At 46.5% G+C, this 11264-nt stretch overlaps 2 protein-coding genes across 2 annotated transcripts; both read left to right on the forward strand.

Moving 5' to 3' along the window:
• The first annotated feature begins 2598 nt into the window (after window positions 1-2598).
• Window positions 2599-3605, forward strand: LOC100284157 (EMB2752). Its single transcript, NM_001157054.1, is given in 2 exon segments — window positions 2599-2888; window positions 3264-3605. Coding segments are annotated over 2 exon segments (318 nt in total). The 5' UTR covers window positions 2599-2705; the 3' UTR covers window positions 3399-3605.
• Window positions 3606-4039: 434 nt separating this feature from the next.
• LOC100383422 (phosphoribosylamine--glycine ligase) lies at window positions 4040-8161 on the forward strand. Its single transcript, NM_001176074.1, has 5 exons — window positions 4040-4302; window positions 4664-4948; window positions 5068-5441; window positions 6102-6632; window positions 7460-8161. Exons 2-5 carry the CDS (start codon window positions 4699-4701, stop codon window positions 7871-7873), a joined length of 1569 nt encoding a protein of 522 aa, NP_001169545.1. The 5' UTR covers window positions 4040-4302; window positions 4664-4698; the 3' UTR covers window positions 7874-8161.
• Window positions 8162-11264: the final 3103 nt, after the last annotated feature.

Below are 11264 nucleotides of genomic sequence, written 5' to 3' on the forward strand. Positions count from 1 at the left end.
CCCTTACGGAAGCAGGGGGACGTCAGCAAGGACTCAACCGCTTCGACAGCTGTCCCTCCACCAGGCTCCGTTGCTCCTCCGACAGCCACGACATCACGCCAGCTGGGTGCCAAGATCTCTCCGGCTGCCACATTGGCATGTACTTAGGGCGCTAGCTCTCCCTCCGCTAGACACGTAGCACTCTGCTACACCCCCATTGTACACCTGGATCCTCTCCTTACGCCTATAAAAGGAAGGACCAGGGCCTTCTTAGAGAAGGTTGGCCGCGCGGGGACGAGGACGGGGCAGGCGCTCTCTTGGGGCCGCTCGCTTCCCTCACCCGCATGGACGCTTGTAACCCCCTACTGCAAGCGCACCCGACCTGGGCGCGGGACGAACACGAAGGCCGCGGGATTTCCACCTCTCTCACGCCCGTCTCCGGCCGCCTCGCTTCCCCCCTTCGCGCTCGCCCACGCGCTCGACCCATCTGGGCTGGGGCACGCGACACACTCACTCGTCGGCTCAGGGACCCCCCGGTCTCGAAACGCCGACAAAACAGGCAGTTCCATCTTAAGCCCAGGACGGCGAGGAAAAACAATGCGGACTAGTGTTGGAGCAGAGCGCACCAAGAACTGGTAGATGCTCATGCTGGCGTCGACGACGATTTTGCGACTGAAGTAGCTCTTGAACTTTTGCTCCTTCATCAGCTTGGACGCATTGTCCGCCAGCAGTTTCGTTAAACCCTAAACACGTCGAAGACGCAAAAAGAGGCAGAAACCGTCAACTGATTCGCCATCAGACGACATGTTGGCATCAACCCGAAAATCCAAACTTTAATGTCTTGGTCGTTTGTGTCGGATTGCACCCAGAATCGTTCCAGCTAATCAAAGTTTATATAAATTAGAGAAGCAATCCGGTTAGGAATCGTTCCAACCCACCAATCCGGCACAAACGAACAAAGCCTAAAGGAAAGTAGAGGGAGGACGGACCCACCCACCCCCGGCACTCACCTTGATGCAGGGGCGAAACCAGCATTTGAAACTGAGAGATCTGAGAGGGGCTGTTAGGAGGTATTTTATATTATTTATATGGTGATTAGCTAAAAAGTTAGTAGATTTTATGGAATTTGGAGAGGATTAGGGGTGACATTGCCCCCCTCTACCCTCCATGGAATTGCCTCTGCCTTGATGCCCATCTCGTCTGCGGCGGGCGGAGGAGGAGCCGGAGTGGCGCATGAAACCGCGAGTTGTTTCTGTTTTTTTCTTCATCGTCACTTTCGACTGGCTGTTTTTTTGTGCGTGTTTTCGCGGCGCGGTGGTCAAGTGGAGACTGCACACTTGGGTTGGGCTGTAAGGCAGGGCAACAACGGTTATGCAAACAGTTCTTCTGTGCAAGCGTGCAAGCAAACCATATGATCCATTAGATTACGATCCAACCACAGATACAACCATGATTTGTTAGGGGTTTTCTTATAAAGATTATTGAGCTGGTGGTGGAAGGGTTTAAGTGTTAAATGTGACCTACGGTTAGATCACGATCTAATAGATCAGATGATTTGCTTGCACGCTTGCACAGAAGGACTGCTTGCATAGCAGTCGTTGCCGTAAGGCAGCCCTGTCCACTAAATTTTATCCCATAAATTAATATTCTATATCTTTTATATTATAATATAAAAAAATTGTCTTCTATATCTTCTCCATCTTCAGCAACGTCTACTAAATTTAGTCCTCTATATCTACAGTGCTACCAGATTTAACAATACATATTAGTTTTTCACCGCTTAAAAAATAGTTCAGATGTCGCGAAATTAAAATACGCTATAGTACATATTAACTTTGTGGTGAAAATAAAATTATTACATATTTAAGCAAATAATGTACCAGACATTTGTATTGGTGCAAATAATATAAAAAGCTAACCGACTCAATTTTCTAAAATAAATCCGTATTGGACAAAACATCGTTCATGTGTATATTGCTTGTCAGACATTTCGTCGATCAGGAATAAGGCGTCCACGATTTCCATGCCAAGCCATGGACGTGATGCGCAGTATGCAACAGCACCAGAAGCACGACGAGGTAGACGACCAACCTCCGGTCTCTCCTCCTCTGTCTTCCTCTTTCCTTGTGTACTCCCTCTCGGCTATGCTGCCCCGCTGTACGCGCTGCTCGGACTACGGCGACGAGACAACTTCTTCTGCTCCGCGGGAGAGGGCAGCGACGAGGACGACGGCGAGGCAGTTGAGCTCACCATCGCTGAGAGCTACGACGACGTTGACTAGAGCAGAGGATGCTTGGAGCTCATGTACTGTGAGGCGACCTCGTGGGACTTGGGTGGGGAGGAGTGATGGCGGAGGATCTCGATGACGAGCACGATGAAGTCAAACGCGGGAGTGAGCGCGACGCGATGGATAGTGATCAACAGCGAGTCCGTTAAAAATAGCGGACGATGAATATACCCTAAATTTTACCAGATGATATAGTGGTTGTTGTTAGAGACGTGCCGAACATCTTCGTCCCCGTACATGAGAGATTTTTAGGTCTTGTTAGAGAGAGTCTAACGGGCCACGTGGGCCCGCACGACCCAACTATTGAATACAATGAACAAACGCGTCGGCCCATTGCGAAGCCTCACGTCTCCAGCACCGGGCCACCGGCGGCGAGGTCGCGCGAGCGCAGGCAGGGGTGGTACTGGGAGGGGAGGAGGGGAAGAAGGAGGTGACTGCGATGTCGAGCCGGTTCTGGAGGTGGTACGCGGACCGGCAGTTCCACAAGTGGGAGAAGACGGTGCTGTGGGACATGGTGGAGCCCTACCGCCCGCCGCGCTCCTTCGCGCCACTCGTCGGCACCTACGTCGCCGCCTTCTACACCGGCGTCGTCGGGGCCGCCGTCACCGAGCAGCTCTACAAGGTCTGCCAACCTCAGCGCCTTGACCCTCCTTGCCCTTGTTCCTCTCCCGCCGGCCACAGGTACTGCAGCGCCTGCCAGGTGCTCGTTGGAATGCTTGCCCGAGAAACTGCGCCAGCCGCCGCGGATCTCCCGCTCGCTTGCCTCGCACATAGGGACCCTGACCCCTGTGTGATAGTTCAAAATTTTCAGCCCCTTCGCATGATTTCGCGGCATTCGGTGCCTGAATTCATCTGCTCATTGCATCTGCAGAGCTTCTGTTCTGTTGTGATTCACTGGAAAACATCAGATTTGTTCGGAGCATTTCGAGAATTCGGGCTGTGCTTCATTGACCTCGCTAGGCAAGCTAAACTGACTCGTTTTTGCTGAAAATCGCAGGAGAAGTACTGGGAGGATCACCCCGGCGAGGCGGTGCCGATCATGCCGCCCAAGTTCTACTGGGGGCCTTGGAGGGTGATGAACGGAGAAGTTCCGCGCTTCATTCAGCCGCCCGACGAGGCCAAGACGGCGTAGGAGCTTCGAGCTTGCTTCAAAACTTTTCAGAAGAAGCATGTATCTGGTCTCGATCGAAAAAAAGAAATTGGAGCCCTGCTTTTGTGCCTCTCCCACTCTCCTGGTTGTACGCCTGTACCTGTCTGTCTGGAATACACGAGTAAGATAAGATCAGGAGAACTGAAGACCTCAAATAAAGAAAAAAATCAGAAAACGTTGGCATGGATACCTACTACCCTACCCTAGCTAGATTCTAGCTCCCATTCTGTTCTATTGCTTGAGTATTGTTGCACGTCTCCACAATATTCTGTCGTTCTAACTTCCAGGCAAACATGCTGCCGATTGATGATCATATCTGAATAGAATATAAAGATAGCTCAAATATGATCGTGTTTTTCATGTGTGTTATTTTCCAAATAAACAATACAATCTCCATTCACCTTTAAGCACACAACCGCGGACTCGAACTAGGCTCACCGGAGTTGAAGAAACCCTGTAAGCACACAACCGCGTGGTGGATCTCGCGGCCGACTGCACTGGGAGGTGGCCGGCGCGGCGCAGCGCTGGCGGCATGCTCTGGGCGAGTTGAAGCTTTTGGGCTGGGCTAATTTCGGTTCTTTTTGACGTTCGGGTACCGGGCTGGTACTGGGAGTCAGTACCCAAATGGAGGGCATCAGACAAACAAACAGAACCTTTAAAGTGCCAGACCGCCGCATCCGCCGCCACTAGCGGAGACTGCCCCGCCGCGCTTTCTCCAAGTTCAGCTGACGGCCGCCGTGCCTACTCCAGGCCCCGCCGACGCCCTGTGAAGAAGACCCTGGTTGCGCTGGCGCCCATCGCGAGCAAGAAGCTCTGAAACTCGACGGCGGAGCCTCAAGCTCGTGCGCCGAAGTTCATTCTTTCGCCCTGTAGAAACAAAGGGCAGGTACTTTTCAATCATCTGCTCTGCTTGTTCAGTGCTTGGTAACTTTTATAGCCTATTTGATGAGTCCCAATGACCATTAAAGTAATTAGGTTCGTTAATCGTTAGAATCATGAAATGTCATAGTAAGCCTTTTTTATGTATCTCTTTTCAGGAAATGCACTGTGTACCACTGATCAGCACATTATTTTAGAACTATTTACAACAAATTATACAACTTTTGAACTTATTTTTATTGAGATGTTATTAGACCTTATATATAACATGCTTTTCATTATATTATATATGTTTGAATACTGAATTTCATGGTATTTTTTTTTAACTTGTATACCATATTGTGTATTTACTTAATTGCATATTATAGAAATTGGCTAGGACTATCCTGGCCCCCCACTGGCCATGGCGTGTGCTGCTTACAGCATCAGAAGCCCTCTCAAGCTCGCTGTAAGGCACGGCTCGGATGTGTTGAGTAGCAACAACTTGTGCAATGGCTTTAAGTCTTCGGTGTCTTACCTCAATTCTCAACGTTGGAGCAGCAACTGCTCAGCCGTCACAATGCGGCATGTCGCATCCCATTGTCACTCGATTGTTAAGACTCCAGCAATGTGGCCCTCAAAAGCTTCAGCAACTGATGCAGCCACAGCTTCCGGTATATAAGATACTGGATTATTTTGATTTGTCATCTTAAACTCTGTAGTCGAAAATGAAACATTGTAATGTAAATTCAAGAGCAAGTTGGCTTGATACCCGTTCATTGTTTTTTCTCAGATGAGAGGATAACTGTACTGGTCATTGGTGGTGGAGGCAGGGAGCATGCTCTTTGTTATGCCTTGAACCATTCCCCATCATGTGCTGCAGTTCTATGTGCCCCTGGTAATGCTGGTATTGCTCAGTCCCGGGATGCAACATGTATCCCAGATTTGGACATCTCGAGTAGTGATGATGTTATCTCATTCTGCCGCAAGAGGGGAGTGGGAATGGTTGTAGTGGGCCCTGAAGCCCCTCTTGTCGCGGGTCTTGCAAATGACCTTGTCAAAGTTGGGATACCAACCTTTGGCCCTTCATCAGAGGCTGCAGCTTTAGAAGGATCAAAGGACTTCATGAAGAAGCTGTGTGATAAGTATAATATCCCTACAGCTAAGGTACTTACTTTTCATTTATGTAATAAGTTACTCATGGCATGACTGTAGTGTAGGCTAGGATATGTTTGTCGAAATGCCTGCATATAGGTAATAGGTGACAGCATCTGTAGGTTAAGATACAAACCAAACGATATACCGTTTTAGGTATTCATATAGATGTTCTCTTTGTTTTGAGACAGATTCTTGGCCATGTTCATGTTGTACTAATCTCATACTGATAGCCACAAAGACTATAAATAGTTAACTATGATTTTCCATGGCATTTCTAGTTTTATGGCTGAACTATATTAAAGAACTATCTGTAAAAGAGGGCAAACCCAGTGCCAAAGACTCCCATATTAGTGGAGTCTGGGGAAAGGATAAACCGAGGCGAGTCTTCCTTCCGCAGATGCAGAGAGGCTACCTCGAAACCGTGACCTGGTGACTGTGAGACATCTCTAATTACTACACAAGGTCTGCCCTTCATTAAAGAACTATCTACAATTCTAAAAAATCCCTAGCTTTTATGTTTAAATTGAAGTCATTGTGTTGCTGTAGAAAATAGAGAATGTAAGGTCAGTATACAAAAAAGTACAAACATAGCTCATTCATTTGTAAATTGATAATTTCAGATGTTAAGCCACTCAAACCATTCTAATATGAGTACTTATTTCTCTCTAGTATCACACATTTACGGATGCTGTGGAAGCTAAAAAATATGTAAAAAATGAAGGAGCACCTATTGTTGTTAAAGCTGATGGACTGGCTGCTGGAAAGGGTGTGGTTGTTGCAATGACTTTGGATGAGGCGTTGGAAGCCATAGATTCTATGTTGGTTGAAGGCTCATTCGGTTCTGCTGGTTCACGGGTTATCATCGAAGAATTTCTAGAGGGTGAAGAAGCGTCTTTCTTTGCATTGGTAGACGGCGAAAATGCTTTGCCTCTTGAATCGGCACAGGATCACAAAAGAGTTGGTGATGGTGATGTTGGCCCAAATACCGGTGGTATGGGTGCATACTCCCCTGCTCCAATAGTGACAGATGAGCTCAAACGCATTGTAATGGAAAGTATAATTATCCCTACTGTTAAAGGCATGGCAGCCGAAGGTTGCAAATTTGTTGGTGTATTATACGCAGGGCTTATGATAGAGAAGAAATCTGGGCTGCCCAAGCTTATTGAGTACAATGTAAGATTTGGTGACCCAGAATGCCAGGTGAGTTACCCATCTCCAACATCCACTATTCATTTTTGTAGATAAACAGGCAAGAAATTCCACAAACTTGATTTTCTAAAACAAGAGCTAAACAGAAGTTTCATCATACAATATAAGTCCTGTATAGGGGAGTGTGGGCATACATTAATTAATAATCAAGTACAGAGAAAAATTCAGAATATGATCTTTTGGGAGAGAATCATCCAATTGTTTAATAAACTTCTAATTTAGCAGAACAATGTGTTTTAATTTATATACATGTCTAAATTTGGTCATTCCAATTTGGGTTTGGGTTAATATGATCAAGGTATTTTCTTTGAACTTCAGAATGCAATGGATCTGCCTATCTTTCCAACAAGCATGTGTTTGTGCTGCACTTTTGTCCTGAAATTTGCTGTCTAGGTCTGCCACTAATAGTTCACTTTATTTTCTTCCATTGAATGAGCGAGTAGACTCAATTCCTATAGCGCAATGGGAATGGTGCATTTCTGTGTTATAAAATATCATAGTGGAGTTAGTCTAAGTAATCAGATATATTATTACAATCTCAAAAGGATATATGATCTTATTATGTATAGCGAAGTGAAAAATAGCAGTGCATACCCTTTAAAGATCTATATAACTGCGTATTTAGGACCGATCTGGTAGCCATTGAACTTTGTGGAGAATTTCCTTTGCTGAGCTTGTCTAGTACATCTCAAAAGTACACCGCACAAATTTCAGATGAAATAGTTAGCTGAAATTTTGTGTTTTACCTGTGATTTTTTTTTTGCTATGATACTCTGACTATCCTTTTTTCTGCTGATCTATTTTTTGTGTCATCATAGGTTCTGATGATGCGATTAGAATCTGATCTGGCACAAGTTCTGTTATCTGCTTGCAAAGGAGAGTTGAGCAATGTTTCACTGACCTGGTCTCCTGAAATGGCTATGGTGGTTGTGATGGCAAGCCAGGGATACCCTGGCTCTTATAAGAAGGGGACCGTAATAAAAAACGTGGACAAGGCTGAGCGAGTGTCTCCAGCTGTCAAGATATTCCATGCTGGGACAGCAGTAGATGGTGATGGCAATCTTGTTGCCGTTGGAGGGAGAGTCCTTGGCTTCACTGCCAAGGGCAAGGACATCGAGGAAGCAAGGGCAAGAGCGTACGGTGCGGTAGACGCTATCGAGTGGGTAGAAGGGTTCTGCAGGCGTGACATTGGTTGGAGAGCACTGAGGCAGAAGCAAGTGGCTAACCAGTAGCTATTCCATGACCATGAGATTTCCCCAGAGAACCGCAACTACGGTGAGCCTGTACTGTTTACAAGTAATAAAAAGGGAAACGGTGCGACCCCCATTGTTTTTGGTTGTGGAAAGACAAGTATTGCTGATCAAACAGTAGTTAACACCTGTTGATTTCAGCATGATTCGGTATATGTTTGCACCGATATTGTGTTCAGAGTCCAGACAAGCGCTAGAGTGAAAACAGCGCGCGCCATCTGAATTCTGACCAATTGTCTTCAGTTATCGGATAAGTGGACCTTTCCAAATAATTGTGATATCTCAAACTAAAAACTTGAAGGCTTATTTAGTTGCGTTTGGATCAAAGGAGATTAAATACCTTTCTAGTCAAAATTGAATAGGCCCCTCAATCCCCTTTGATCTAGATGCAACTATGGGCGGCAACAAGTTAGGGTCCTTAATTAATTTTAATTCAAAAATAAATAGAAATACAGCTCGATCCTTATCCGATCCTTAAATTTTATAGTGCATTCTTAGATGCAACCTAACATGGTCTCAAAGTGTCCCCTTGAATCCTTGATTTAGAGGATGATGTAGGGGACCGTTATGGATGGTCTAAGTCTTATTACCGGCGTATCTAGGGGCGCAAAATCCTACTACTAGTTTGAACGATAGATATAACATAGTTTGAACAGTAGATATAGCCTGCATACAAACTTTTTCTTTATTATATTATATTAAAGCACTAGTTTTAACGGTCGTTCCGCACTTTTTATAAATAACTCCTTACATCTATTTCAAATTAATCCGCTGCATTTTGAAATACGAAAAAGATCTGAATCCAAAACGCAAAGGTCGTCTTATTCAAAACCTCAATCATCCCCTCTCTCCCACTTCACACCTCAGAATGCACTGTTCTTATAGAGATAAAGGCGCTTTCCCATCTTCTTAACTCGAAATAAAATAGCTGAGGAGAAGAAGATTCCTTTTGGGGTATCCTTAGGTAGAGTTCCAGTGAAGATGGGGTGGGCCTGCAGCTCAGAGGATTAGAGCACGTGACTACGACCACGGTGTCGGGGGTTCAAATCCCTCCTCACCCACAGCCTTCCAAAGGGGGAAGGACCTTTACTTTCTCCATGAAGGTAGGAAAATCATGATCGGAATAGCGGACTTAAAGCTATTGAACTTGGGTATGCTCTTTCCTTTTTGTCGAAGTGGAATCATAGAACAAAATGTGATATGATGAGACATAATGCAATAGAAACAAGGGTCCGCCCCCTCCGCGCAACCGACCTCCTCCGCATATAGATGGCCAAACGGCGGCCCGGCACGACGCCCGCGGGCCGCAGCTCCGGCCCGGGCACAGCACACCGGTCTGCTGACCGGGCCGACTCATTAGCCCATCGGGCCATTTGGTTAAATCAACATAAAATGTTAAAAAGTGGTGCAGGATGTGGGGTTTGAACCCACACACTGATGGAAGAAGGGTGGGAGACACTGGGTGAAGTCGTCTAACCAATAGAACTTCATGCCTAGGTGTTTTTAATATTGAATATAAATTGTACATATGTATACACGATTTTTTTGTAAAATAAAGAAATAATCATGTCGGCCGGGCCAGCACTACGGCCCAAGCACGGCGGGGCACTCGTGCCGGGCTAGCCCAAGCACTATAAAAATGGGTCATGCCTTGGGCCGGCCCACCAGACACGACCCATTTGGCCATCTATACCTCCGCACGATAATGATAGTCCTCGCCTCAGTTGCCGCCACCTCGTTCGTCATCCTACTTCTTTTCTCTATCCCCTCACGCCTCCGCGCCACCCCATTCTCGGCAGAGGACGTGGGACAAGACGCTTCCTTCCCGTATTTGTCTGACACCAGCCCCGACACCGACCCACGCAGTGGCTATTGCACGTCCACGAGGACATTTCACAGCATGCGGGCACCATCGTTTTCGCCGTCGTCGGATGTCCCATTCGTCTTCCTGGCCTTCGCTCTGTTCTTCCTCCCCAACCTGTTGCCCCCACCCATGGTCGCAACCGCGAGCCGACCGATGCTCGTCGACGCGGGTACGTGGCGAGTCGGTCTTGCTCCTGGCCTTTCTCCATGCGTACCGCCGAGGAGGACAGGGTGGCGCCTGCCTCGCTTAGGTTATCTTGGCGAGATGAGGAGTCCAGGTCTGAGATATTGGACAACCAAGACCCGTAGCGTGGCAGCAGTCGACATATGATGCGGAGTTGGTGGTGGTGTTGTGTCGCCTCAGCGGGTCCAGGGCTGGGAAGGCACTCGCATTCTCTCGCCCTTCTCGGACTAACGCCTAGTGCGGGTAACTCTCAGTTTGGAGCTGCTCCGACTGAGCTTCTTTATCCGCTTGCGTGCTCTATCCCTATATGTATCTAGCAGTATACTACATATGTCACCTCTAGATGCCCAGGTCTTCGTCGTGTCCTTCTCTGGCAACGAAAAGGTATGCCCGTCTCTTCCCTTCCCTTCCTGCTCTATGAAACCTTGGAAGTGGGGGATGCGAGGGATGGGGTCCCTGATTTGCTGCCTATGATAACCGTTTGATGGCTCGGTATTGCCTGTCTACATGTCCTTTCCCTTACCGCGGTCTCACCCATCCTTCTGTCATTGCAAAAATTATTTTGTTGTTCCTTTGTTGTTTTGGGTGTTAGTTTTTTGTTGTGCTACAGATTGAACATAATTTGGGTGTGTTAATACTTTATTTTTTTGTCTGCACATGGTTTGTGTTCTTCTGATGATGGCTCATGGATCCTGCAAAATATATGTTAGGATTGGAGATCCATGCGGGCACTACCACATGGTGCTCATCCCTTGTGTTCTTGGCTCTTGCATGCATTAGGTCGTTTCTGAGACCACATTGGCACAATGGACTCCATGGTGTTTGAGTTTGCTGAATTGGATGGAGCATCAATGATTTGTCACGCTAACAGTAAAAGGAAATGTTATTTGTTGGTTTTAAACGTTAGTAATTGATAAGAAGTACCATAATTTGTATGGAGCGCATCCAGCTTTTATTGATGCCTGACTTTAGCAACCACTCCATATTTTGACCTATCTTTTTTATAAGTTTGAGTTCATGTGACTTATTTTAGAAACTTGAGCTCATAAACTTACCCTTATTTGGTCTATGTATGGTGAAATTATGTCATTCTATAATCTCTGTTCGTTCAGTCAGTAGTTGTGAACTCTCTTCTAATGGCTCCCTTCATTGGTCGTGCTGTACCAAGACATATTGGATGGAGTAAACAACAACATCAGTTAGTCAAATAAAAAATATTATGCGAAGAGCGGAGACAATCAATAAAAAAATTTGAGATCTTTTTGGTGGATAGTTTATGTGGCATTGTTGTGAGCCGTCGCAACGCACGAGTAACCGACTAGTATG

Source organism: Zea mays, chromosome 8 (genome assembly GCF_902167145.1).
Source record: "Zea mays cultivar B73 chromosome 8, Zm-B73-REFERENCE-NAM-5.0, whole genome shotgun sequence".
Lineage (NCBI taxonomy): Eukaryota > Viridiplantae > Streptophyta > Magnoliopsida > Poales > Poaceae > Zea > Zea mays.

Bases quoted from the DNA above. Each gene is read 5' to 3' on its own strand.
- LOC100383422 (NM_001176074.1), top strand. From the start codon at position 4,699: ATGGCGTGTGCTGCTTACAGCATCAGAAGCCCTCTCAAGCTCGCTGTA. The intron at 4,949-5,067 runs GTATATAAGATA...GTTTTTTCTCAG, and splicing joins TGATGCAGCCACAGCTTCCG to ATGAGAGGATAACTGTACTG. The intron at 5,442-6,101 runs GTACTTACTTTT...ATTTCTCTCTAG, and splicing joins ATAATATCCCTACAGCTAAG to TATCACACATTTACGGATGC.